The sequence below is a fragment of the Setaria italica genome, chromosome VII (genome assembly GCF_000263155.2).
Source record: "Setaria italica strain Yugu1 chromosome VII, Setaria_italica_v2.0, whole genome shotgun sequence".
Classification (NCBI taxonomy): domain Eukaryota; kingdom Viridiplantae; phylum Streptophyta; class Magnoliopsida; order Poales; family Poaceae; genus Setaria; species Setaria italica.
Window position 1 is genome coordinate 33,011,118 of NC_028456.1, and position 26,235 is coordinate 33,037,352.

At 47.1% G+C, this 26,235-nt stretch overlaps 5 protein-coding genes across 5 annotated transcripts; 3 read left to right on the top strand and 2 right to left on the bottom strand.

Annotated features, from left to right (window-relative positions):
- Positions 1 to 2,945: 2,945 nt before the first annotated feature.
- LOC101773187 (amino acid permease 3) lies at positions 2,946 to 5,044 on the bottom strand. The gene is made up of 3 exons (XM_004977155.3): positions 4,306 to 5,044; positions 4,067 to 4,209; positions 2,946 to 3,952 (listed from the first exon to the last, which is right to left on the bottom strand). The coding sequence occupies exons 1-3, from the start codon at positions 4,970 to 4,972 to the stop codon at positions 3,317 to 3,319; spliced, it is 1,446 nt and encodes a 481-aa protein (XP_004977212.1). The 5' UTR covers positions 4,973 to 5,044; the 3' UTR covers positions 2,946 to 3,316.
- A 3,786-nt stretch (positions 5,045 to 8,830) lies between these two features.
- Positions 8,831 to 11,615, top strand: LOC101775067 (probable receptor-like serine/threonine-protein kinase At5g57670). Its single transcript, XM_004977160.2, has 7 exons — positions 8,831 to 9,267; positions 9,375 to 9,511; positions 9,600 to 10,049; positions 10,168 to 10,583; positions 10,687 to 10,766; positions 10,867 to 11,167; positions 11,257 to 11,615. The coding sequence occupies exons 1-7, from the start codon at positions 8,831 to 8,833 to the stop codon at positions 11,524 to 11,526; spliced, it is 2,091 nt and encodes a 696-aa protein (XP_004977217.1). The 3' UTR covers positions 11,527 to 11,615.
- Positions 11,616 to 13,494: 1,879 nt separating this feature from the next.
- On the bottom strand, positions 13,495 to 14,798 carry LOC101777533 (putative F-box/kelch-repeat protein At1g15680). Its single transcript, XM_004978245.1, has 2 exons — positions 14,088 to 14,798; positions 13,495 to 13,572 (listed from the first exon to the last, which is right to left on the bottom strand). Exons 1-2 carry the CDS (start codon positions 14,796 to 14,798, stop codon positions 13,495 to 13,497), a joined length of 789 nt encoding a protein of 262 aa, XP_004978302.1.
- A 3,527-nt stretch (positions 14,799 to 18,325) lies between these two features.
- LOC101774003 (putative pectate lyase 21) lies at positions 18,326 to 20,014 on the top strand. Its single transcript, XM_004977157.3, has 3 exons — positions 18,326 to 18,691; positions 18,785 to 19,136; positions 19,238 to 20,014. Exons 1-3 carry the CDS (start codon positions 18,499 to 18,501, stop codon positions 19,764 to 19,766), a joined length of 1,074 nt encoding a protein of 357 aa, XP_004977214.1. The 5' UTR covers positions 18,326 to 18,498; the 3' UTR covers positions 19,767 to 20,014.
- Positions 20,015 to 21,160: 1,146 nt separating this feature from the next.
- Positions 21,161 to 25,274, top strand: LOC101775474 (NAD-dependent protein deacylase SRT2). The gene is made up of 11 exons (XM_004977162.3): positions 21,161 to 21,308; positions 22,326 to 22,368; positions 22,462 to 22,711; positions 22,799 to 22,864; positions 22,966 to 23,011; positions 23,137 to 23,297; positions 23,378 to 23,507; positions 23,899 to 24,063; positions 24,382 to 24,509; positions 24,647 to 24,746; positions 24,833 to 25,274. Exons 1-11 carry the CDS (start codon positions 21,264 to 21,266, stop codon positions 24,884 to 24,886), a joined length of 1,188 nt encoding a protein of 395 aa, XP_004977219.1. The 5' UTR covers positions 21,161 to 21,263; the 3' UTR covers positions 24,887 to 25,274.
- The last annotated feature ends 961 nt before the right edge of the window (positions 25,275 to 26,235 follow it).

The window sequence follows — 26,235 nt, forward strand, 5'->3', positions numbered from 1 at the left end:
CTTAGTCGGTCGCAGTTGTACGTTTATATAGGGTGAAATTGGTGATTGTGATCATCTGGGACTCTAACTTGAATTACAAGAAGAACCTATAAGCAATCCGAGTCAATTTCTAAGATCACAACAGTACTAATCCTTTTACAAACATATCTCTAACACAGCCCAACTAGGAAGGGAACACCCTGTAACATGCTTTCGAGAAATTGCATTGCATGTTCTTAATAATCTCAGAATTTGCCGGAATTTCATGTGCATAGATACAGTTTAGCACGAGGAAAGAAGGCAAGGAATGCATGGAATTTGCAGGGCCACAGACACCCCATGTTCTCTAAACTCACTCCGGCAGAAAGCCAAACTCATCTCCAGACTCCGGCCAGTGCGTTGGATTCGGCGGGGAGCAGGGCCACGAGTTCCACGACGCAAAACAGCGACCTCCGGCGAGCGGTGGTGCGTGTTGGGGCCAGACGGCGGGGCCGGGCCGGCTGCTCGACGCGCCGTTGGGCCGCTGGCCGGCAGCTCCGTTTCCCTTTCTTTCTTTCTGAGGTAGGTCAAGCGCGTGCACGACGTCATACCTTATCCCCGCTCTCTTCGTGCTTGCGCTGCGCAGACAGTGACCGGAGCGGCCGGCCAGCAGGTGACCACGGCGCCACTGCGCGCCGGCGACTCGCAAGAGTCTCCCGGGTCAGCCGGCGTGCAGTTTGCGGGAAAGCGTAGTTCTTGCAGCCTGAACTCGAGGCTGCCGCCTATCCCCCAGGCCCCAGCAGACATACATTCGTTTCTGACGAAACGGAGTGAACTGGACCGCTCCGTGCCTGCCGGGCCAAAATTGCAGGCCTCATGTAGTCATGTTGGGTCAGCTGGCTCGGGGCCTCGGGCCATCTGGACAAACGTAGCCAGGGGCCATGCTAACGGGTGCGCGCCTGCCCGAAAGCTTCCCAGCCATAGATCCCCCACAACTCTCACTCGAACTTTTTGTTTTTGAAAAAATTTAATTTCCGCAACTTATCATTTTTAAAATTTCATAACTTATACATATAATTTTGACGCATAACTTCGTAATTTTTCAACACAACTTTGGTGGCATGCAAAATTTATATGTATAACTTCTACTTACAATTTCTAAAGAATAACTTCAAATTTTTATTTTTAGAAAGTTATAACTTATGCATATGATTTATACGCATAAATTTTTCCTATCAACAAATTACGTGATAATTTTTTAGCATAATTATCGTGATATAAACAATTTGTACGCATAGCGTCTGCCACAATTTTTATGAGAATATTATTAAATAACTTATCTACAGAACTTATACACATAAACGATATTTACTTGATTACAAATAATGATATGGAAAAGAAATAATCAAATGAAAAAACAAGAAAAGGAAAAGAGCAATCGGCGTGCACAGCACCGCGCTTCCGCGTGGGGGCAGCACTGGCATGGCAGTAGAGCCCCTGACCGCCCGCAGCTCCGCGTCACGCATCACGAAGCGAGCTGACGCGCGCGGGATCAGCTTCGTGTATATCCAGCCACAACAATGCCTTCGTTTTTTTCTCTTTTGATAAGGGAAGTTTCTATTTTGTAGTATCCAATTCATTAGTGTTTCTTCCTGCTGTGGCTTACATATCCTATTTTGATGGAATTAATCCTAACTTTATAGTTTAATCAGGCTTGGACCAGCTTACGATCGTTGTCACTTCAAATGTAACATCTCCAAGTTAATATTTTTCCATGAAGCGAGAAAATAAAGTGTAAAAGAGGTGTACTATGCATGCATATGCAGGTTCATTCCACGTGAGAACTGGGCCATACTTCCAGCCTCTATGGATTATCAGTGTGACCCATGTTACCCGAGTATGTGAGATGCTCTAGGCTTACCTATATGCATATAATTGTATAACATGGTTGCCAATCGTCTCTTCTACTTGGGGAGTGCTCAACTGTGCTATAACCTGCTATTTAAAGTGAGATACTCCTTAATTACATTAAAACATGCATCGTTTTATTATTTTGATGTATTTTTCTGATGAAACTTATAGTCCTTTGGAGTATTTCAATAAAGGATGCAACTTACATGGTTGCCAATCGTCTCTCCTACTTAGGAAGTGGACCTGCTGTTTAAGGCGAGATACATCTTAAATACCTAAATTTGCTTGTAAATTACACACCTCTATCATTTTTAAATAACATAAAATATTCGTAAATCTGCATTTAAAGTACCTATATTTGTCATTAAAAAATATTGCAAAGCACACAAATATATGACGTTGCATTACTTATTTTCAATAGTAACTTATACTATACAGGCATGACCATACATGATGCGATGAGAATGCCGATCTTCATGGATTAAATTAAACACATGTCAAATACATATCGAGATTTACAAAGTGAACAAAACTATGAACGTGCAAGGAGAAGTTTAAAAAGCAGTTCTCCTTCCCATCTTCAAACAGTTATTGTTTCATTCAGCGACAGGGTCGCCAAGCCACTACGTACTTTGGTCACGATCCAATAGTATTAGACATGTTAAATATAGTAAATATATAATATTTTGAAACAACTGTTGAAGACAAATCTGTGATACCATTTTCAATAGTTTTTTTTAATATTCGAGGAGATGATGATGGTTCAAAACTAAAATATGTTGACTCCATGCATCTCAAAAGGACAATTGTTTAAAAATTGGAGGCAGTAATCCCTAACTAAAATCTATTAAATTAATGAGAGAAAGGATGGGAGGAAGAAAGAGAAGGGTGTAAACAGTTCAAATTATTAGCTGCATGCCATAATTTTTTTAACTTTTAATACTTATTTCTTTCAAAATTACTTAGTTCGTGCGGTAACACAGGTTGATAAACTAATGTGTATAATTGATATATTGGCATATGGTTGACGCGTTAAACTTTCGAGAGAAATATTACTTTTGCATATCAAACAACTCTTTAAGAGAATGATTCAATGTATTAAGATCCTTCAGAATTACACGGGACGACCTACTAGAATCAATAGTGGGGTACATTTGGAACCACTATGCTCGCTTCCTATGGCGTCCAAATGTGTGCAAATCAGTGGTTATCCTGATCAGGATTGCTCTGTTGGTATCTACTATCTAGAACAACTGTTTAGAGTACCTCTGTTTGCATCAGGTTAGCTATACTATACTTCCACCTTGTCCCAAATTGTAAGTCGTTTTAGATTTCTAGGTGTATAGTTTTTGCTATACACCTAAATATAATGTATGTCTAGATGTATAGAAAAGTCAAAACAACCAACAATTTAAAATGGAAGGAGCAGGCTACATCACGTCCTAAGTTAACCACTGAACGGCCGGTAGACCTTGAGGGCGTCGATGACGTTGGCAATGGAACCGGCCGCGGCGGCGATGGACACAATAAGGCAGCCGACGCTGAGCATCTGGAGGCAGATCCACTTGGTGCTGCCGCGTGGCACACGGCGCTGCTTGATGTACATCTCGACGGGGAAGAAGACGGTGAGCGGCCAGAAGGAGACAGCGCCGAGGAAGCCGACGACGTTGCCGAAGAAGGGGAGGAGCATGGCGACGACGGTGGTGACGCACACGAACGCCGACCGCCACGTCAGCCGGAAAAGGCTGAGGGCGAAGGGGCCCACGCGGAGCTCCTTGGAGATGAAGGCGCTGTCCGGCCAGGAGGCGGCGGCGCGGCGCTCGACGAAGGCGAAGATGGGCTGGCAGAAGACCTGGTAGGCGCCGACGAGGTGCACAACGATGGCGACGTTGGCGACGTCGAGGAGCCAGAAGGGCTCGTAGAAGCCGAAGCCGGTAAGGAGGTCGTCCGGGGCCTCGTCGCCGAACGCGGCGTAGCCCATGCAACCGCACAGCATGTAGAAGATGGTGGTCGTGGCCACGCTCAGCCGCGTGGCCTTCTGCATCACCTTCGACTCCGACGGGGGCGGCGCCTTGATGGTGTCCTGATGAAGAGATAAACGACAGAGCAAGCTTGATTAATTAGGAGCAGAGCAATCTCAACTCTCAAGCTGAAGGCTTGATTGAATCAGAGCAGAGCACAGGAGGCTTTTTCTTACCTGAATCTCGATGAGGATGTTGGAGAAGGAGTAGGCAAAGGCGATGTCGCCAAAGGCCTGCAGGCTGTACCAGATCTTCTGCGTGGAAGTGACGCCGGCACCGATGCTGACGCCGGTGAGGCTGCCCTTGAACCCACCGTTGGCTTCAGTTGCATTAATTTTGAGCGTATGTCAGCGACTAAGAATCCATCAACCACTTCACGGATATCATGAGCAGTCCAATTGAACCGAGAACTTACAGATGGTCTGCGCGATGCCGAGGGACAGTCCGATGGTAGAATATGTGAATGACATGACGGCGGCGACGATGGAAAGCCACCAAATCTGATCGAAGTCGGGTATCTGCGAGAAGAGGATCTCCGTGATACCGAAGAGGATCATGTACGGGGTGCTGGAGCTCTCGCACGGGTCGCCATGCCCATTCTTGTGGAAGCAGTCTGCTCTCCTGATAGCCTTCATGCTTATGGACGACGCGATTGTGTAGCCGATGGCGACGCCGACGAGGTTTGCGTACTGGATGATCCCGCAGAAGACCACCTTGGCGCCGCCGAGGTTGGATCGGACGGCGTCCATGTAGGTGTAGTTGCGCTTCCCCGTCTCCGGGTCGCCGGTGCGGTAGCACTCTGCGAGCAGCGTGGCGGTGTAGTAGGTGACGAAAGCGAATAGGAGCATGGCGGCGGGTCCGGCGACCCAGCCGAGCTGCGCGATGGCCCAGGCGAGCGAGAGCACGCCGGAGCCGATGACGGCGGTGATGATGTGCGAGCTGGCCGTCCAGAACGTGCCCGTGCGGCGCGGGCGGCCGTCGTCGTCGAGCCACTCGGCGGCGCCGGCGTTCCCGGCCTCCACCGACACCTCCATCGGCGCCACCACCGCGTGGTTGCTGTTCAGGCCGCTGTGCGCCGCCATGGGTCGCTGCTGCGGAGCGGGCGAGGAAGGGAGGGATGGATGTCTTGGATAAAGGTCGGCGCCGAGTGAGGCTGCGAGGCTCCGGGTGTGTGTGTGTGGAAAGGAGGTGGTGGGTGTATTATATAGAGCGGAGGAAGCAGGGGGAGGCCGGTGGCCGTGTCCGCGCCGCGGGAGGAGAGGGCGGCGGGTCAGCGCTGGTGCCTGCGCCTCTTGATCGGTGGAGTTTTTTTTGTGTTGCCTTAAATGCGACAGGGCAGTGGCCTGCGGTCATAGATGAATCTGTTTTCTCTTAAGGCTGTTCGAGTTCTCCTAAGGGTGTTCGAGTTCGGCACATGTTCCATCGGATGTTTGATACTAATTAGGAGTATTAAATATAGTTTAGTTATAAAACTAATTGCACAGATGGAGTCTAATTCGCGAGACGAATCTATTAAGCCTAATTAGTTCATGATTTGACAATGTGGTGCTACAGTAACTATTTGCTAATGATGGATTAATTAGGTTTAATAGATTCGTCCCACGAATTAGTATATGAGTTCTGCAGTTAGTTTTATAAGTAGCTCATGTTTAGTCTCCTAATTAATACCTGAACATCCGATGTGACCCTCCTAAAGTTTAGCACCTCGTATGCAAACACGTTCTAAGGAGTACGTACGGAAGGAGACCGTGGCACGGCAGCATGCGTGCGATGTGCCTGCGCAGGCACCAGGCAGTGCACAACGGCTGATGGAGTCTCCCACCGGACGTACTACGGTGTCACTGGGGTCATCAGCGGCCGCCGCCCACGCAGTTGGCGGGAAAGCTAAGCTAGCCTTTTCTAATCTCCATGGACTCACCGCGGATAGATGTTTGTTTCTTCTCTGCACCTGACGTTGGATATCATTATTAGGAGGCTGGAATGCAAGTGTGAACAAACGAGGGAACTGAGTACTCGATGATGGAGTATGCATGCATACCACTGTACGTGCCACCGCCTCCATTCCAAGGTTGTACGGACGGGGTTTAGTGCAACAATGTGGTTAGTTTTCCAAACTCTGACCACCGTACCCTTGACTTATATCTTCCCTTCACGTACTTTGCGTTCACACGCCGCATGTCTTGCTGTCCTTTTTAACTATTACCGCGTAATGTTCATACCGGCTCTTTTCCAACCAGTGCTGAAGCTCTGTGGTCATGGCATCATGCACGGCGCCGGCTGCATGCAGTACAAACGGGTGAAGATCAAAGGCCTCACAATTCTTTCGGAAAAGAGGGACAAAACTAAGGTGCTGCTTGGCAGCACTTAATAATGATAAGCAAACGTTGAATGCCTTACTGTACACATGGCTAGTTAATTTAGAGTTGTGCGTTCAAACAAACACGTGACAACGTCTCTGGAAAGCATCAAAAAAGTAAGCGCAGGAACAAGTGTTACTACCTACTACTCCCTCCGTTCCAAATTGTAGGTCGTTTTGACTTTTGTAAGTTCATAGATATTATTACACATCTAAACATATACTTATATCTACGTGCATAAGAAAATCTATAAACCTAGAAAAACTAAAACGATTTACAATTTAGAACGAGGGGAGTAGTAAATAAAAATGCTGCAGCCACCTCCGATAGGAATCAAATTTGTGATCATAGCCCTTTTTATATATGTAGTCTTATTCGTCAATTGTCCTTTTACAAATGAGGCAGTCGCATTCCTTATCCATACATAACGCACCTTGTCACTTTATATTAGCTGGTGGCCATCGATCAGTGCCATTCTTCACACGTTTATTTAATTGTAATCTCATCGTCAGACGAGAATTCATGGTCCATTAGCAAAAAGGGCGGATATAAACACGTTAAACAATCCTCCCTTTGCGCTTTGAATAAAGCACGTTAAAATTTAGCACTCAAAGAAGAAGAACGTCAATGTAATGGAGATCGCATATCCATGTTGCATGATACTTTGTTAATTTCCCTCGGGAATATATACTCTAGGCACGGCATGGTAAGATAAGATGGCGGAAGCTGGACGCCCTTGTCGAAAACACGTGGCTCTGGATTTGGAATGTTACTAGAATTGTCAGTGGAGTGGAGTCTGTCAGGATTGAATCACTGATATGGAGTTAGTGGTTTTGAGGGAACAGAGCATCAAATTAGGTGGTGGTCATGTCTCGCCGCACTTTTTCGGCTTCTCCATGATTAACAAGATGATGACTCCTACACCTTGGATCGTGCTGTGCTTCTCCGTATGTTCCGATCACGACCAGCCCACAAGAGGTGCTCGTGCCTCACGTATTGAGCAGAGCTCAGCTCCCTGCCTGACTGAACCGAACGTGCCACAAAGTTCAAATATTCATTCCTTCACAGACATATGAATGGGCCGGACTAAGCATGCCCGGAAGCCCACCAGAAAGCCCGTTGCTGCTCCTGCCTTGCTGCTGGATGGCAGGCCTCTCTCGGGGTCCTGGAGTGTGGGCCGTATGACAGGCTTAGCAGGCCGGAAATAACCCATGACAACCTCCTAACTAGGCCGGCCTACTACACTCCCTCAAAAAAAAAAAAAAATAAGCCTACTTGTGTATTAGAGTAACTTGCGTGCCAATGGAACAATTTCCCTGTTAAACATTATAGTCCCATGCTTTTGAGCGATCATGTTAACTTGAAGCTTAATTTTTTTTTTCATAACACCTTGGCATATAAATATGATGCTACAATTTTCATTTTCCCTTCTAAACCAACATTTAATTTTTGAGTGTTTTCCGTCGGATTGCCTCTTTCTCTCTCAAGTTTGGGGGCACAAAATCTTCTGGCAGAGACTGCCCTATTACCCTGTAGCAACAACCTCACAATTCCAAGTGTGGTAAATCAATTCCACGACTTCATCTAGAGCAGCATAAACTAAAAGAAGAATAGATCAATCCTTTTACTCCGTACTAGATGAGTGCACACGCCAAAGGTGCGGTGTTTGGTCAAAGATTTTCACCTCAGCTCGTTAAAGAACTGCAATTTAGCGGCAACGACACGGCATATAGAGTAGATATATGGTTCACGCCATACCAAGCTTTGACGATTTTCAAATTACTATTTTTCTTATGGAGCAGGGTATAGCATAATATTTTGGGCTCCACGAAACTGTGGCACTAGCACTTTTAATTGAAACATAATACATCATCAGCTGTCATTCAATTCCTTAAAAAAAATTCTATGAGAGATTTTGGAACAAAGGATCGAATTTCATCATTTATTTTGAATTTCCTATGGAATGGTCTGTTCCATGGGAATTTTGGAGGAAAATAAGTAAAAAAAAATCTCTGACTTATTGTACCTTTCCTGTGAAAAAGGGAGGTCAACTCACTAAAAACTGTGTAAGCAGCCGATCTGGATTAACGGTATAATCAAGTGTACTGTGATCCGTACTTTTCTGAAATTTATTTGCACGCGCGGTCAGCCAGCCACTCGTAGAGTGTAGTACCGTGTGCGAGACTGGGAGTCCTGGATGGCGCAGCACGGCCGTGTATCCATCCAGATTCCGGATCGGGCGGCTGGACAGCAGCGTGAGGTCGCGCGGCGGCGGCACCGCTGGATGCGACCGCCCGCAAGCCCGCGCGGCGTGCAGCAGCCTGCGTCCTCCCGACTCCAAACACCCGCGGCGGCAGAGGCCAGCAGCGGCAGCTATTTAAAAAATTCCGGCGCCCGCGCAGCCAGCTTCGATGCCACGGCGCAGTGGCGACGGGCTTCCATACTTCTTCCACCTCCCCGCATATATCGCAACCGCCACCGGCCGTCTTCCTCCCCCATCCAGCGAAGCAGAGTAGAGCAGCGGGCCGGGCTCAAGAAGCAGGGGAAGGAAATACGCCGCGAGGAGTGATCCATCAACCAGCCATGAAGCTCAGGCCGCTCTCTTTCACGCGGTGCCCGCCGTTGCCGCCGCTGGGGTGCGTGGGTTTGGGCGGAGGGAAGAGGAGGACGGTGCTGGTGGCCCTGCGCCGGGACGCCGCCGGTAGGGAGCTGCTCACCTGGGCGCTCGTCAAGGCCGCCGCCGCCGGCGACCGCGTCGTCGCGCTTCACGTCACCACCACCTCCACCGCTGCCGCCGCCGTAGCGGCGGGAGGAATGGCGGCGGAGGAGAAGGTGAGGACCCACGACTCGCTCACCTCCGTGCTCGGCGCGTACAGGGGCTTCTGCGACCGCAACCAGATCGACCTGGAGCTCAAGCTCTGCGAGGGGCCGTCCATCAAGAGGGCCCTGGTTGCCGAGGCCGCCTCCTCCGGCGCCGCGCACCTCATCGTCGGCGTCACCAAGACCTCCAGGCCTTCCGGGTACCAAATCACCTCACATTTTTCCTTCGAAATTCATCAGGAGCTTCCCCGATCCCTTCTTATCCAATTAGTAACTCTGTTCGTTTCATCCGGTGATCGATCGTCAGATCGTCCGCCACCGCCGTCGCGAGGTACTGCGCTAGGAGGGTGCCCCCGACCTGCATGGTCACGGCGGTCAGCAACGGCGCCGTCGTCTACCGCAGGGACGCCGTCCAGCAGCAGCAGCTCAGCCCCTACACCGCAAGTACGCCCGGTTACATTCCATCTGAATTTAGCTCAAATTTGTTCGGCTCATCCGAAATGCATGGCTGAAATTTGCTCGATCGGCGCAGTGGTGGAGACGCCGCGGCGGTTGTACCGGAAGATCCTCGACGCGAGAACGACGACGGGGGACAAGTCTCAGGACGACATGCTGATCGGCGACGGCCGGTCGCTGCGCCGGAACATGTCCGTGGCCATGAGCGCCCTGGTCTCGCCGAGGGTGACGTTCGCGCCGGGTCTGGCGAGGTGCCACGGGGTGGAGTCGCCGAAGATGGCTGGCGGCTGGCCTTTCCTGAAGAAGGACAGCATGCCTGCCTTGCCGGAATCGTCAGAGATATCGGTGGTTCAGTGGGCGATGCAGCTCCCGACCAGGTGTTCAGACAAGGTTTCTGACGAACGGGGAGAGGAGAAGCAACTTCCAGAGGAGTTGGTTTCACTCAGAGAGAAGTACTCATCCAAATCCAAGTACACAATGTTCAGTTACCGTGAGCTAGCCAAGATCACCAATGGCTTCTCTCCAGGCATGTCCGATGTCTCCATTTCAATGCTGAAAAGTTCTCACATCTCGCAACCGATCTTTTTTTAAGATAAATCGAGCTGAATGATCAACGATGACGATGAACTGATTATCCTGTGCAGAACGGCTAGTCGGGAAAGGCGGTGCGGGCCGGGTTTACAAGGGATGTACTGACGACGGCAAGGAGCTTGCAGTGAAGGTCCTGAAACCTTCGGACGACGTGACGAAGGACTTCATCTCCGAGATCGACATCCTCAGCTCCTTTGAGCACAAGAATGCCATGTCCCTCGTCGGGTTCTGCGTCGACGGCGGCAGGCTTATGCTCGTGTACGATTACATGCCGCGAGGCAGCCTCGAGGAGATGCTGCACGGCGAGAAGCGAGGCAAGGGCGCGCTGGGCTGGCCGGAGAGGTTCAAGGTCGCCGTCGGCGCGGCGCGCGCCTTGGAGTCCCTCCACAGTGGCGGCGACCATCGACCGGTCATCCACAGGGACATCAAGTCCTCGAACATCCTCGTCGCCGATGACTTCGAACCGAAGGTGACGACGACGGCATTTCCCACATTTCAGTAGTTGCAAAAGAAATCTTCAGTCTTCATGTGCAGCTGTGCGACACCAACTGAACTCCCTCTTCTCTGTGCAGCTGTGTGACTTCGGCCTCGCGATGTGGGCAGACGATGCGACGGCGCAGGTCACCGGCGACGACGTCGCCGGAACATTCGGGTGCGCTTCCGATCCGGTCGCCTTTGATGAAATGTAACCCGAGGATGTCTTTGACACTATCACCTGACAAATTTGGTGACCTCTATCCTGTTCGTGGCAGATACCTGGCTCCGGAGTACTTCATGCACGGCAAGGTGAGCGACAAGATCGACGTGTACGCGTTCGGCGTGGTACTCCTCGAGCTCATCTCCGGGAGGAAGCCGGTGAGCGCCGGCGGGCCCAAGGGCCAGGAGAGCCTCGTGATGTGGGCGAACTCCGTCATACAAGGAGGCAAGCTCATGGACCTCGTCGACCCGAGCCTGCCGCTGGCCGACGGCGACGGCGGCGAGGTCGAGAGGATGGCCCTCGCCGCGGCCCTCTGCATCCGGCGAGCGCATCAACACCGGCCGAGCATGAGCAATGTAATCATCCCTCGCCATTTTTTGAATGAACCGAACATTTGCATTGTTCATTTCTGAACTAACGCGCCGCTCGCTGCCCTGAACATTAGGTGGTGAAGCTGCTCGCCGGCGACGGCGACGCCGTCATGTGGGCGAAGTCGCAGGTCGGCGTGTCTGGCGGCAGTGATCACGGTGGCTGCGGCGGCGTGGTCACTTCGCCGGACAAGAATGACATCCAGTCATACATCAACCTGGCGCTGCGTGACATCATCGACGACGACGCCTCGTCCGTGGGCAGCGCCGACTTCATCGACGCCAACATGTCCTTGGAGGAGTACCTCAAGGGGAGATGGAGCCGGTCATCAAGCTTCGACGGCTGAAGGCTCCACCAGTGCGGCGATCACCATTTTTGTGTGCATAGATCATTCTTTTCGTTCTTCTTTTTGCCAACAGATTCGTCACTGTATATTAAGGAGTACGTTTTTCTCTTTGTTGTTAGATGGGAGGATGCATATGAAAATATTCGAAATCTATGCAATCCTTCAGTTTTGAAGTATTCATGAAAGATTTAGAATTTTCACCAGATGATGGAAGGGGGGAAGAATCGATAACGGCAACTCCAAATTGATTCAAAGTTTTTCTTTCTTCGTGCAAGAGGGTCAAGTTCTATAACTGGAACACCTTGTTCATAGCCTACTCGGTTTTTTAATTGCTGAACATATATAGCCTACTCAAATTGATGCAAAAATTGATGCAATAAATTGCATCAATTTGAGTAGAGGATCAAGTTCTTTAGCTGGAACACCCTATTCGTATATAACTGAATATACAGCCTACTCAAATTGACGCTTACAGCTCTACCGTTACAACCTATACAGAAGATAATAAAACAAAAAAAAATTAATGATGTCCCGTCCGTGTACGACGTGATTGAAAAGTACACCTGATGTCAACTGGTGCAGGCGTGAAGCACAACAAATGAGGAATCTGAACATGCCAGTCCCAGAAAACTCATCACAAGTCAACGAAAATGCGAGGCGAAATGTTGTATGATTAGGCGTTGGAGGAGCAAGTTGCCTCGCAAGCACATGGAGCAAAATGATGTGGGTACAATCATACAAAGCACGACCTTCAAGCACATGCATGGGCTTAAGTTGTATATCTTGCGAAGCAGAGGCCATCTTCATAGTTTAATTTGCTCCACAGTAGTACTTTTTTTAAGCACAGATTTAGTTTTATTTTTTCTCTCTCGTTTGCTCGCAAAAGCATTGGTTACTTCATTTATGAACGTGTTAGATGTTATATGCAGTATGCCAAGAAAATGGTAGATTCAGAACTGTTCTCAGTGCTGTGCTCCTGCAAAACTTTCAAAAAAAAAAAGAACTGTTCTCAAGCAGTGAAGGTACTCAATCTTGGTAAACACATGTTCATTCACATTAAGTAGCCAAATCAAAAGTAGGGGCGGGACCTTGGCAATTGAGAGGGGGCATGCCTTAAGGGTTAGTAGAATTTTTTGAAAAACTATTAATTAGCAAAGCTTAAAATTTTTAATTGAGGGCATGTGTCCTCACTTGCTTGAACTCGGGTCTGCCCCTGATCAGATGTATTGCAAATAAATTGCTATAGAATGCCTATGAGCATGGGAATAAAATAATACACATACCGGCACAAAAATCTCAAAGCTTAGGTGGCCTGGATAGTGAAAAGAGAAAAGGCATAAGACTGCACTTCCTCCATGTATTGTTCCCTCTTAAGACAGCATACTTCAGAGTGGGAATTTCAGAAAGGACTCCTATTTTGCCCTCATTGATATTGGTTCCCAATTCTGTGTTCTCTTCTGAAAATCCTCAAGTACTACCCCTTACTCCATTCTACTTTAATTACACTTTTTTTAAATTCCTTCTCCTTTTCTATCCACGCCCGAATCGAATGTGGATAACTAGTGGGAGCATGCTTCTGCCCACTTTCCTGTAAAAACTTCACCAATCAAATATCAAATAATATGGATGAAAAAGGTAGGGAGAGGGTAATTCATCAGTCTTGCACAGTTTAATGGCTGAATGTGCCATCCTTGACATACTGCTAGATGCATACACAGCTGAACACAACAAAAGATTTGGAGCTCACCAATATCAGATTAAAGAACTCCCCCACAGTTTCGCATAATAAAAGAAAATTCATATTGAAGATTGCCACAAATAAAGCCAATCACAAGCACAGGCTGGTTCCTCTCAACATGTACAAACCTGACATGATTAACAGATGTACCAACTGCTGGAATTCAGCTCGCATGGTTATCAGTTTCTCCCTATCTAAGAAAGATGATTGTGAGGACAAACTTACGACATTCATCCACAGACTGGAATATCAAGATTCAGTTCAGCACACCAGATCCTTGTGAAGGCATCATTGATGCCATTCGAAAACTAGAAATTAAAAATGTATGATGCTTGTAGTTGAGATGTGAACAACCATCTCTAAATTACATTAATTTGGTGAGACTAATACCCTTGAGTAGTATGGAACATATGGCAAAAACAAGTGTTGACAGGGTTTCACTCCTCCAACATCGCAGATAACATGCATTTCCCTGCGGTTCATATCATAGCACATGAGCCTATCCGATGGTCGATGGTAGAGGAAAATCAAATTACCGTCCGGATGAAATGCAACTGTTTGGTGCTCCTTTGGCCACCGCGATTTCCTTGGTCCAAACAAATCCATCTTTCTGACGCTGTGCTTGACTGTAAACTCCTCGTTGACATTGCCCTCAAGAACACATATTGACAGAGAATCACCCGGCTGCTCATCGTCCTCATGAACGTAACGCAAGCGCCCTTGAGAATGGCCAACGAAAACACAAGTGATGTACGCACGGTCCTGGACTCGGGTGATGATAGATCCTCCATGTCTGGCCTTTGGTATCCACCGCAGCAATTACATCCTCAAAGAAGGAGGTTGAATACAGAAAACCTTTGAAGTATGTCTTGTTGCCGGCGAAGAACACTAATCGGTCCTTCCATCCACTTAACCTCGAAATCCATGCACCAGTTTCAGACGAGTAAATCTCCACCGCCCTGATGACATTGACATTGTTGTACACCCACTTCTCCTCCATCAGCTGAAAGACATAGAAGCACGAGGAGACAGCCGGATTGAAGCCCAACGCGGCAGAGGTGGTCTTGAGGCCACGCCCGTCTCGATCACACTGCTGGCCAGGGGTCTGGCTTGGTTGGGGCAAGGCTACCCACTCCGCGGTGGCAGGGTTGCAGACGACGTAGCAAGGATGCCGATCGCCTTCTCCCGGGCAGCGCAGGAGCAGGAGCCCGTTGCGGGAGTCGAGGATGTCGATCTCGCCATGGCTGGGTGGAAGGAAGGAGAGAGCCGTGTCGACCAAGGGAGGAGACTGCTGGATGGCGATGAAGCTCCAGGACGAGGGCGCGGAGGCGGAGTGCGGGCGGGAGAAGACGAAGAAGCCGGAGAGGGTGTGGGCGAACCTGGCGCGGTGGGCGGGGTCGGAGATGAGGGCGCGCCAGGACTGGGAGACGCACTTGCACCGGCAGAGCGGCCCGGCCGGCAGCCGCGCGAGGATCTCGACGATCAGGTCGTCGGGGAGGCCGGCGGCGGCCTGGTTAGGGCTCCCCTTCTCCATCATCAGGGGTGAAACTCCTTGGAGAAGATCCAAGGAACCAGTAGAGACGTAATCTCTGCAAGGTATCAAATAGTAATCCGTAGCCCCTGTATTTGTAGGGTGCAGTGCAGCAAGTCAAGAAAATTATATTATTTCCTCACGAAAATTGATGATCTTCCAAAAGTCGCGCAGATGATTGGCCCACCTGTCATGTCAGTGGATTGGGGATGCTAGAAATAGGCTAATCTTCGGTTAGTATCAATAAATTATAGATGTGTTCCGTTCCGAGACATTTGAACCTCAGAGTTTCAAGTTTGTTTAATTGCAACACTTGTGCGTAATCCATATAGCCTGATCAAAGTAACGCATATGTTTGACATGATAAAGTTGTACACCTGTCCCTATGGTTGCAACTTGCAGAAGACAAACACAAACAGAAGTCGTGTAAGACATGATATAAGTAGACTAAATTAAGGTATACTGAATGTGTTAGTACTAGAAACAACTAGGGGCATAAACCTAGTTCAGTGCAGGCATAAGCACAAGGAAGCATATGTTAACATGCCAGTCCCAGAAAGCCCATCACAAGTCAACGAAAATGCTAAGGTAAAATGCTCCATAGCAGCATCAGGAATTCAGGATACGATCACACAAGAACGAATGTTGATCTGATCACTGCACTCGAAGGCCAGCATTCTCAGGGTGACAAACAAAAGATTAATCAAAAGTTATGTGTTAAACAGGATAAAAAAAACAAAGGAAGCAGAAAAGCTGCTAGCGCTGGAAAACCATTATTAATCAGTTTCAGAGACAGCAGTATCTTCTTCGGATCAGCACGTACGGAGTAACATGCAAGTGTAATGCATTTCTTTGAAAAGGCAGTAGTAACAATATGCACTGCTAAACGAAGAACAACCGAAAAACACAAACATTTGACAACACAACATTATAGATCCAATTCACACCGATATACGAGTAATTTTTAGTCAACAGTTATATTGCTTCAAATATCCGACTGCGTACAAGTTCATAGTAGATGCAACATGCACCATCACATGAGAAATCCTTAATGTTCATGAGCAAACCAAATTCACATCATCATGTCACAACCTGCCTCTCCTGGTGTAGAAGAAACAACATACCACCGACACTCTAAGTTACTAAGAAACAGTAGTGTTTATGGAGCATGGCGTGTTCAAGTGGTTGTGTCAGTCTTCTCCAATGCTGAAAAAAAGAATTACAGTCACTTACAAATGGTGCAGCAGTAAATGAAATCGTATCTTGAATAGCAGCTCAAAAATCAACTTACTGTTGTAGTTGAGCAACTTTTCAATGAGGTCAACATGGGTCATGAGCATTCGCCTGCAGCAGTAGCGGACCAATTCCAAAGCATCCAGAGCATCCCTGGCAATATAGAAAGCACCGAAGGAAAGCATGCAAATTATGATTCTGAATGGCTATCAATCCATAATAATTTTCCAAATAATAACATATGTTGAGACTGGGCCGAGACTATTTTTTAACAATACTGTCAATAAAGTATAAATTGTTCAGTCTGTTAATAAATATGCTCATAATTTTCAGGAAACTGGGTACATTAAAACTTTACCCATTGTGATGCAAAGCTTAAACTCTCGATATACCAACTAAATGTTTATTTTTTTTTCCATTTCCAAATGGTAAGGATTTAGTTCCTTGGGCTCACAATCAAGGGAGGTCTCCAGTCAGTACTGTAAATAGGTCAGTTGTACTGTTATATCAACAGTTACTGACTAATTTCAATCAGTAACGTTCAAGATAAATATAGTAAAATCTTGAGCATGAGAATAGTAAGATGAAAAAAAAGGCAACCCTGAAGTTCCAGATATATGTATATCTTCTTAGCAATTCTGAAGATAATATATAGTGAGTTAACATAGGTGTACCTAGAAGATCTCAATATGACAATCTCCTAAAAATTATAAGATTCAGCTTAGGGCGCTTTTGGTCTAGGCCCTGAATCGCCTAGAAAAAGCAGGGAGCGCCAAAACATGGGTGACCAATTCTCACGCTGCTGTTTCGCATGTGTGCTGGCAAGAAAAACTACTGCCGCCGGCGTGGATGCGAGAGCACACGGACGCATATGCGTAAAAAAACAGGCGCAAAAAACGCATTGGCGAGCCACCAATTGGTGGGGCTAGCATTGGAACCCAACCAAAAATGCCCTTAATAAATACCCAACTATCAAGCACATAACTGAAAGGCGCACGACACTGTAACCATTGATTAATCAAGATAACCCAGCTCTTAGTTTACTCATTATGAATTCCAATGTGGCACTTATCTGTCGCAAGGCGTGCAGCATTTTTCTCTCACTATCCACACAGCATACAACCAAATTTCTATAGTTTTGTGATTAACATGATACATCATGTGAGAAAATGTACAAGTGATCTTGTATGCTTGATTTCCTCACAAACTCTAAAAAAAGAGCTGCTGTGTGACCGTGTCAGAACTAAATGGGCACATTTAGATGGAGAAGCATGAAAAATATATTCACTTGACTTGTATAGTTGTATTCACTAGCCCAGGAGCACCGCATATATTCAGGCCACCAAAAGTGTGTGAAATTTGTTTATTTTTAACCAAAACCACTGCTAATCAAGCAACTCAGCAATCCAAACATTGCAAACTTGTTACCCATAACAAACAAAGCACAATCTAACGCAAACACTCGCGATGCAGTGACCAAACTGCCATGTAGGATTCCATGAGCAAGAGATTGGCAAGTTTACCCCTCCGTGTAGTCGGCCTGGAGGAGGTCCAGGTATTGGTCCCACTTGTTCCCAATCACCTGTAATGGAGAAAAAGAAACATATTTAGTTCACCTCACCATCACAATAATCCCTTGAGGGAACCGGAGATTGACAGCACAGAAATAAACCTAACCAAAAAAAAATCAAGGCCCTAGGGAATGTCCTCGCAACCGAAATCCAAGGCCTAACCCCAAACAAACGAACAAAGTAGCGCTAAAAACAATCAGCAACCACAGGCAAGAACAAATGAACAATCGCGCAACCCCACAAGCGAGCCATCCTCCATAACCAGAGCCTAGAATACGCGGCGGGTACCCCAAGCAAGCAATGAGCTCGAATCGTGGCGTGCGTGAGCGCAGCAGGCCGAGAGGGTAGCGAGCTGTAGCTGGGCGAGGCGACTCAAACCCTAGGTAAAAGAGAGACGTAACCCAGACCGGCGGTGCGGCAGCCGCGTGAACTGAGGGCGAGTGGGAATGGGCGTGTTACCTTGCCGCAGGTGAAGCAGCGCACCGGGATGATCATCTTCGCCGCCGCCGCCGCCGCCGCCGGAGCCGGAGGAGGGGAAGGGTTTGGTTGGGTTTCGGCGTGGAGAAGGCCGGCTGAACGAACAGAGGAGGGAGCGAGGCAGCAGGCAGCGCAGCGACTAGTAATAGCTCATGAGATGGGCCTTTGTGCTGGATGATTGGGCCTGGGCTATTTCTTCTCCCTTCTTACATACCCTTTTGGGCCCTTCAGGATCCGGCTACTTTTCACTTCTCCGCCAAGTGCTGAAGTGCCGAACGCTCCTTTCAAAGAGAGAGAAAAACAAAAGGAGACCTCTGCCGACACCGGTCGCCGCGTCGGAACTGGCGCGTCGCCGGGCAGGAACGCCTCCGTCTGTGGTGACTGGGGCGTGCGTCCATTAGCTCAGGAACCTGGCCTCCCACATGGATCCCCCTCCTCCGCAGCCGCCGCCGCCGCACCCTTGTAATCCGTACGGTGCGGGTCACGGCGGCGGAGAGATGCCGTACCAGGATGCGGACCACCGGCTCCGCGCGCTCGCGGGCCGCGCCGAGGGGTTCGGCCGCCACGCCATCGGCGGCCTGCACGGGGCCGTCTACCACGTCACGTCCCTCCAAGGTACGGCCGCGAGATCCCCCCATCCGATCCCTCTTCCAATCGAACGAATCGTTCTCTGAATCAACGCGGGGGGACCCGGGGAGGTGAGCGCAGACGACGGCCGCGGGAGCCTGAGGGAGGCGTGCCGCGCGGCGGAGCCCCTGTGGATCGTCTTCGAGGTGTCCGGCACCATCCACCTCCAGTCCTACCTCCGCGTCGCCTCCCACAAGACCATCGACGGCCGCGGCCAGCGCGTGGTGCTCACCGGCAAGGGGCTCCAGCTCAAGAGCTGCCACCACGTCATCGTCTGCAACCTGATGTTCGAGGGAGGCCGAGGACATGACGTAGACGGCATCCAGATCAAGCCCGGCTCCACCAACATCTGGATCGACCGCTGCACGCTCGCCGACTACGACGACGGTCTCATCGACATCACGCGACAGAGTACAGACATCACGGTCTCAAGGTCTGTTCTTTGATTCCATTCATTCTTCCTTCTAGTTGTGCTACTGCAAAAGTGCAAATCTTCAATGTGATCGACAACCGATCCATGTCAAATGACTGCAGATGCCACTTTGCGCGGCACGACAAGACGATGCTCATCGGAGCCGACCCCACGCACATCGGCGACCGCTGCATCAGGGTCACCATCCACCACTGCTTCTTCGACGGCACGCGGCAGAGGCACCCGCGCCTACGCTTCGGCAAGGTCCACCTCTACAACAACTACACACGCAACTGGGGCATCTACGCTGTCTGTGCGAGCGTCGAGGCTCAGGTCGTGTCCCAATGCAACATCTACGAGGCAGGCGGAGGCCCCCCAAAGAAGACGACGGTGTTCAAGTACATGCCGGAGAAGGCCGGCGACCGAGAGGATGTGGTGGCCGGATTGGTCAGGTCGGAAGGGGACGCCTTCCTCAACGGCGCGTTGCCCTGCCTGATCGGTGGCCCTGCACCTGGAGCACAAGAAGCTGTCTTCAGGCCAGAGCATTACTACCCGCGTTGGACCATGGAGCCAGCGTCGCCGGCGCTCAAGGACACCATCCAACTCTGCGCCGGATGGCAGCCAGTGCCAAGGCCCCCTGACGAGTGCTAGACTTCGTTATTCTGTTACTCCACGGCTTGCTTCTGCCAAGGAAGTATTCAGTTCTCAGTATTGCACTGCATTTGTATGTAACTATGTATTCCATCCCTAGGAAATTTAACTTTTGTCACTTGAGTCTCCTTCCTCTCACTCCTCCTCTTCCTTCACACGTGGCCCTCACTGAGATGTAGACATATTGATGTTTTCCTATGCGTATGTTCATTTGTGGTACAATTATCAACATACAGAAATTTCTCCCATCTGTAGCATAGCTTTTCTGTTGGATGATTGTCTTTTAAACTTATGTCTACAGAAAGCCACAAGACACGATAATTTGCTTGTAGACATAAACAGAGAATTATGATGAGGATTAAGGGCTCCATTCAGACCTGGCATCTGAAATGATGGAATTTGACCTTAAGATCCAAACAGCTTGATGATCTAGCTGCCTGGTTCTGACAGAAGGATTCATCAAAAGACAAGAAAAAGGTGTCTCATGTTTGTTTCTATTTTTGAACTTCACCCCAAACATGAATGAACCTTGAAAGTTCAGTTTGTCCCCTAGATTTCATTTTACGTAGGGATGGAGGATGGTTCGTTGTTTCTGAAACCTTTTTATCGTGACAGCAATCTGTTTATTTGTAGTCTGTATCATTATATCCTGTAAGTTTACATCCTTTTCTCGAGCAGTTGTAATCTTAGCAGTCCTAATGTTGGCCATGTTAATTAAAAACACTTAAACACATAAAAGTATGTTCTCCTGTTTATTTCTTGTACGGATCGTTATGCTTTGCAAACCTTCAGAAAACTGCTAGCTCTGCCATGAGCCCATGACAATCTAAATTGTAGTTTCAATTTCTGCAATTATGCCCTTCAAAGAAATTTCTTCAAATGTTCCGTCATATGCTCACACTGCATCTTGAGAACCACCTGCAAAAATTTCCAGGTTGCGTTTTCTCGGCATCAGCTTCGATTGATAAATCCATGGTTGCAGTATGCAGCGTTTTTATGTACCCGGTGACAAAGCTGCAGCCATCCATGCCCGTGCAGATGTTTTGATACTGTTTCTTGCGCTGTGCTATTCCAAGTTCAGTTTCTCGAGCTGTCAGAGGAGAGTTACATACTTGCATGAATTTTTGCACGTACACACGCTTAAGAGGATGTCAGAGAGGTATGATGTAGGGTTGAGAATCTGAAAACTTGTTTGATGCTAGGATAGGGCTCAAGCTCAGTGACATGGATGCATGATCAAATTTGCTCTCCCCTCTTTAGTTTCGTCAGATGAAGCAGTTGAACACAAGAACTTGACACGTATGCGGGCCACGTAACTGCTGACGTAGCACGGCAACTACGCAAATCGGTCTCGTCTGTTCGCCTTGTTTATTTCCCACCAAACAAAACTGTCCCCTGCCTCGCGGCCTCCGGCGGACCAGGACCGCGCGGCGACCGCGCCTCCACGTCACGCGCGCCGGAGAGGACCCGCCCCTCACGTACCATCCGGAGCGCCCGATGGCGGCGGCCCCGGCCACGCACGCCTACCGCTCTTCGGCTTCGGTAATCACTTCCGCCTCCACGGAGCTCCTTTTTCCCTCTTCCCTTCTTCTTCCTCCTCTCCTCAAAACACTGGTCTTTGCTTCACTTTAATCGAAGGATTGGGAATGGTAGTGTGCGGATTGACTGCACACGGTAGATCAGCCGGCGCGCTAATTTACCAAATGAAGAATTAAAAATTGGCGTCGCACTGCGTGTCCTTCCACGTCACGCGCGCCGCCGCTCGCCGGAGAGGATTCGCCCCTCACCTACCAGCTGGAGCGCCTGATGGCAGCGGCCCCGGCCACGCACGCCTACCGCGCTTCGGCTTCGGTAATCACTCGCCCTCGCCAGACGGAGCTCTTTGCTTCCTCCTCTTCTCTTCCTCCTCTCCGGCACATGGTACTGTGCGGATTGACTGCACACGGTAGATCAGCGCAGGGTAGAGTTTAGCGATTTATGTCTCAACTGAGGCCTGAGAGGACTTGTGGATAGGCGTCATGCTGTTTAATTGGAGAAATTCGTTTATCAGTAACTCAAACAGTTTTCAGAGCTTCACGGTAGCTCAACGCAATATATTTGACCTGACATTGCTACGAGTTAGTTTGCCCTCATACTTGTCCCAGATGGCTCCCTCATATATAGTGTTCAACAGGACCAAATGGCTTTTTTTGTTAGATAAAACTTTGAACCTTTTGCATCAATGGGTTTCCATTTGGCAGTAGGTTCCAAGAATAGATATAAATTGAGATGACATTGGACACCTCAAACAAGAATCCAAAGTCAAGCTAGGGAAGACTGTGTATCACTTCACATTCTCAGCTGTGACGTAATGGAGAACAAAGATACTACAAAATGGCCCCCAGTTACATTTTTGGGGTGTAATGCTGTGATTGAGTTCTCTTGGAACAAGTTTAGGTTGTGGTTAGTCATGCACCAATGCGATTGCATTTTTAATTTATGAATATAAATTTGTTTGACTGGATAGGTTGAGGTTTTTATGCAACCAACTTAGTAACTTACACATGTAATGGAACTCAGATAATTGCAGGCCTAACAGGTGCTCTGCGGGCAGCATCTACAGGCAAGTTGCTTGAGGGGAACTTCTCTTTTTCATGGATATTTACTTAGTGATTCTTGTTTTTGTAATAAGTACTTGAAATTTGTTTCATACCAGGATCCTGTGCTCATTTCTGCAATTTTCAAGCATTAGTGAACAATGGACTTCTATACAGAAGGGAAAATCCTCTCTCCTTGAGATGCTCTTTTCGCTCCTTGCAAGCAAGAAATAACCATTCATCAGCCGTTGCACCTAAGGATTATTGTGAAACTTACATCCAGTTTCTAAGAGATAAACGGATAGTTCCTGATTCAGATCCGCCAAGCTCTAAAGATGTGGACCTCCTGTATGAATTTATCGACAAGAGGTAAGACCCTTCATACTTGAACTAACTTTTCATGTTTCTGAGCTGTAGTTGAAGTGAAATGAGCTTCATTACCTTTTCTCTCTTCAGTAAAAGGCTCATGGTGGTAACTGGAGCAGGAATGAGCACCGAGTCTGGAATTCCTGATTACAGGAGGTACATGCATTGCTAAATCTGTTCATGAAACCATATTGTCAGCCTTCTCATTAGTCATTACTCTCTATGTTCTAACTAGCAGAATTCTTGTTTTATGGCAGTCCTAACGGTGCATACAGTACTGGTTTTAAACCACTTACTCATCAGGTGTGCCTAGCATTGCTTGTCAAATGTCATCTCTTGTTGACACCTTTCGGATTTCCCCCTTGCTTTTGGTACAAGCTTAAGATGATTCTTTTTATCTTTGCGTGCTTACCACTTAAACAAAACAGGAGTTTGTTCGGTCTATTCGAGCTAGGAGACGGTACTGGGCTAGGAGCTATGCTGGATGGAGAAGGTTCACAAGAGCACAACCAAATGCAGCCCATTATGCTCTTGCATCTCTAGAAAGGATTGGTCGTGTTCACTTGATGGTTACCCAAAATGTGGATAGGTATGAGCTGGGCCTATGTTATTGCTAATAATGAACAGAAGTGTACGTTTTCACTTTCACATTTTGCACATGTAACTTAGGTTGCATCATCGTGCTGGCAGTAAGCCACTTGAACTGCATGGGAGCGTATATGAGGTAATTTGTTTAGACTGTGGTACATCCATCAGCCGAGAGTCATTCCAGGAACAAGTGAAGGACCTCAACCCAAAGGTTTGTTTTCCATTTGATACTTATTTTATTTCTCATTTAAATTGACGATTGTATTTGTTTCGCATGAGCCCTTTGAAATTCTATTCGTCTCACATTAGACATAAAGTTAAAGAGATGGTGTTCTCTTCCTTGTAAAGTTGTTGACTCAATATAATAAATTTGACATATGTTTGCCTTTTGAATTATTCCTACGTGGTTCATCTGAAACAATCATTTAGCCAGCTCTTACATAGATGGTGATGTTGATCAGTAGAGCATTACATTTTTTCTGTGGATGATTGATGCACTTGCTAGCCAAATCTTAAAGTGAATCAACGTCTATTATTTTTCCTAATTCGAACTGATGGTTTCAGGAGCTCTGGAGGACTTACTATTACTGTTGTGTTTGCAGTGGGCTCAAGCTATTGATAGTTTGGAAGTGGGGCAACCGGGTTCAGACAAAAGTTTTGGGATGCAGCAGCGACCTGATGGTGATATTGAGATTGATGAGAAGTTTTGGGAGCAAGATTTTGAAATTCCTAACTGCCATCAATGTGGTGGAGTGCTAAAACCTGATGTGAGATTCTCTTTACCCTGATGCTTGTGGAGTCGATTTCTTCATCATATATAAGGATGCTCAGTTACGGTTTGAATTAGAAAAATGATACTTAAGCCACATCTAGCCATATAGGTTTAGTGGCTTAGATTATTTGGTAGCAGCAAAAATAGTTTATTTTGCATCAAATATGATTTCTTTACTCTTAGTGACCAGTCTTACTCTCAATGACATATGTTATCCAATTTCCTGGTATTCTTTCTCAAGTCAATGTGATTTTACCAAATCGTGAATATGAAAATTCAAAGTTATTTAACCTGTTATTTCTGATGTTTGAAGGTTGTGATGTTTGGTGACAATGTTCCTCAAGAGAGAGCTGAAAGCGCTAAGGAGGCTGCAAGAAATTGTGATGCACTTCTGGTGGTTGGTTCGGCACTGATGACAATGTCTGCTTTTAGGCTGGCAAGGTATCATAATAAATAAACAACAATATTTAACACTTATGATCAAGAGCTAGTCATCATATTTGCTGAATTTTTCTTCTTTCGTGACTAATCTCTAAAAGTAAGACTAAATTGTATTTGATTGATGATTCCAAATTCAGGCTTGCGCACGAAGCAAATGCTCCAATAGCCGCGGTTAGCATTGGGGAGACAAGGGCTGACAGCATTTTATCACTGAAAATCAATGCAAGATGTGGGGAGGTTAGAGCCTCTTACTTTGAGTTTTAAGTGCCACTGCATATGACTCACTGTGGTTCTCCTTTGCTTTGCTGCAACAACTTCTTCAGATATTGCCCAGAATACTGCAGATGGGAAGCCTGACAGTACCAAACGTAAGCTGAGCGTTGCTGTCAAAATGTCCAAGTTGTATTCTCACGCGACTATCGTCGCCCATAAGCACAACCTCTGGAGAACTCGGTTCGCTGTGAAGAAGACAAGGTGAAACAAGTAACTAGCTGTGAGATAATTCAACATGTCCTAGGAAGGCGAAGGTCACTGACTATCTCGTTTCAAAAAAAAAAAACTGACTATCTTGGTTCTGCCTATGAGCATTAGTAGCCAAAAAGGGGGATATCCAAATTGACCATAGGGAACAAATACAGTATTCTGGGATCATTCCCGCAACCAATGTTGAAGTCGCCCTGTCTTGTAAAAAGAAAGAAGAAAAGAATCCAAGGTCATTATTATATATTTATAATATTTAATTGTGGGATACCTGATGAGCCATAAGTCGCCCTGTCTTGCTTGATCTCATGGTTATAAACTAATAATCCATCCGATTAGCATTAAGAGAGTGTACCAAAATGATTTGTTGCCCTTTATTTGTACTGCATTAGAAAGAGATGCGTCACTTTAGGAACATGAAGGAAAGAAAAGAGACAGAGAGTAAGAAGTGACCAGAAAGTTAAAAGCACAACATCACCACGATACTCCAAACCTGAGCAATGCTTTCTTTTTAAGATTAAAATTTACTCAGTGCTGTTCCGAATGTTGTGGAGTAGGGAAATTCCGTCGCTAGTTTACGGATTTCGTGCTATGTCATGATATAATCCGCATATGATATTTATCTAGTATATAGACAGATAAATCTTTACTGGTTCTGCTAGTACATTTTTGCTATTGGTGCTTCAGGAAAGATGGTTTTTCAATAAAGTTTGCAGCCTAAATAAACATAAACATATTTTTTTTAAAAAAAAGGACATAAACAAAAACAAGCGCTAAAAAAATTTGAGAGCTACTGTTATGCCATTTGGCTTCTCGCGAAATGATGCCATTTGGTTTCTTGCGAAATGACCTTCTTTAACCATGTCCTTTTCTCTTTGAACGACAAATCTGTACTAGAGCATCTTGTTTTTTGCAAGATGTGTTTGAGGTCTTGTGTTACCCCAAAATACCAACTTTGATACTATGCAAAAAGAAGATTCCCCATCATATCAAACTTACGGTACATGCATGGAATACTGAATGTAGACGAAATCAAAAACTAATTGCACAGTTTGGTTGTACTTTACGAGACGAATCTTTTGAGCCTAATTAGTCAATATTTGGACAATAATTCACAAATACAAACAAAATGCTACAATATACTACAGTGCTGGCGCAGTGATTTTGGTTGTCCAAAATCAGGCAACTAAACAGGCCCTGAGTCGCTAAGGAATCTTTATCAGATAGTACAAGACCTTATAACACT

What these genes read in the sequence shown, in the direction of transcription:
- LOC101774003 (XM_004977157.3), top strand. Translation starts at nt 18,499, where the DNA reads ATGGATCCCCCTCCTCCGCAGCCGCCGCCGCCGCACCCTTGTAATCCG. An exon ending in CCACGTCACGTCCCTCCAAG is followed by an intron (nt 18,692 to 18,784) that starts GTACGGCCGCGA and finishes AGGTGAGCGCAG; the next exon opens with ACGACGGCCGCGGGAGCCTG. An exon ending in ACAGACATCACGGTCTCAAG is followed by an intron (nt 19,137 to 19,237) that starts GTCTGTTCTTTG and finishes AAATGACTGCAG; the next exon opens with ATGCCACTTTGCGCGGCACG.
- LOC101777533 (XM_004978245.1), bottom strand. Translation starts at nt 14,798, where the DNA reads ATGGAGAAGGGGAGCCCTAACCAGGCCGCCGCCGGCCTCCCCGACGAC. An exon ending in CAACCTCCTTCTTTGAGGAT is followed by an intron (nt 13,573 to 14,087) that starts GTAATTGCTGCG and finishes TTTAATTTCTAG; the next exon opens with TTTTCGAATGGCATCAATGA.
- LOC101773187 (XM_004977155.3), bottom strand. Translation starts at nt 4,972, where the DNA reads ATGGCGGCGCACAGCGGCCTGAACAGCAACCACGCGGTGGTGGCGCCG. An exon ending in CGGCATCGCGCAGACCATCT is followed by an intron (nt 4,210 to 4,305) that starts GTAAGTTCTCGG and finishes ATGCAACTGAAG; the next exon opens with CCAACGGTGGGTTCAAGGGC. An exon ending in ACATCCTCATCGAGATTCAG is followed by an intron (nt 3,953 to 4,066) that starts GTAAGAAAAAGC and finishes TCTCTTCATCAG; the next exon opens with GACACCATCAAGGCGCCGCC.
- LOC101775067 (XM_004977160.2), top strand. Translation starts at nt 8,831, where the DNA reads ATGAAGCTCAGGCCGCTCTCTTTCACGCGGTGCCCGCCGTTGCCGCCG. An exon ending in CCGATGACTTCGAACCGAAG is followed by an intron (nt 10,584 to 10,686) that starts GTGACGACGACG and finishes TTCTCTGTGCAG; the next exon opens with CTGTGTGACTTCGGCCTCGC. An exon ending in ACCGGCCGAGCATGAGCAAT is followed by an intron (nt 11,168 to 11,256) that starts GTAATCATCCCT and finishes CCTGAACATTAG; the next exon opens with GTGGTGAAGCTGCTCGCCGG.
- LOC101775474 (XM_004977162.3), top strand. Translation starts at nt 21,264, where the DNA reads ATGGCGGCGGCCCCGGCCACGCACGCCTACCGCTCTTCGGCTTCG. An exon ending in TGAAGGACCTCAACCCAAAG is followed by an intron (nt 23,508 to 23,898) that starts GTTTGTTTTCCA and finishes TTGTGTTTGCAG; the next exon opens with TGGGCTCAAGCTATTGATAG. An exon ending in TCAATGCAAGATGTGGGGAG is followed by an intron (nt 24,747 to 24,832) that starts GTTAGAGCCTCT and finishes CAACTTCTTCAG; the next exon opens with ATATTGCCCAGAATACTGCA.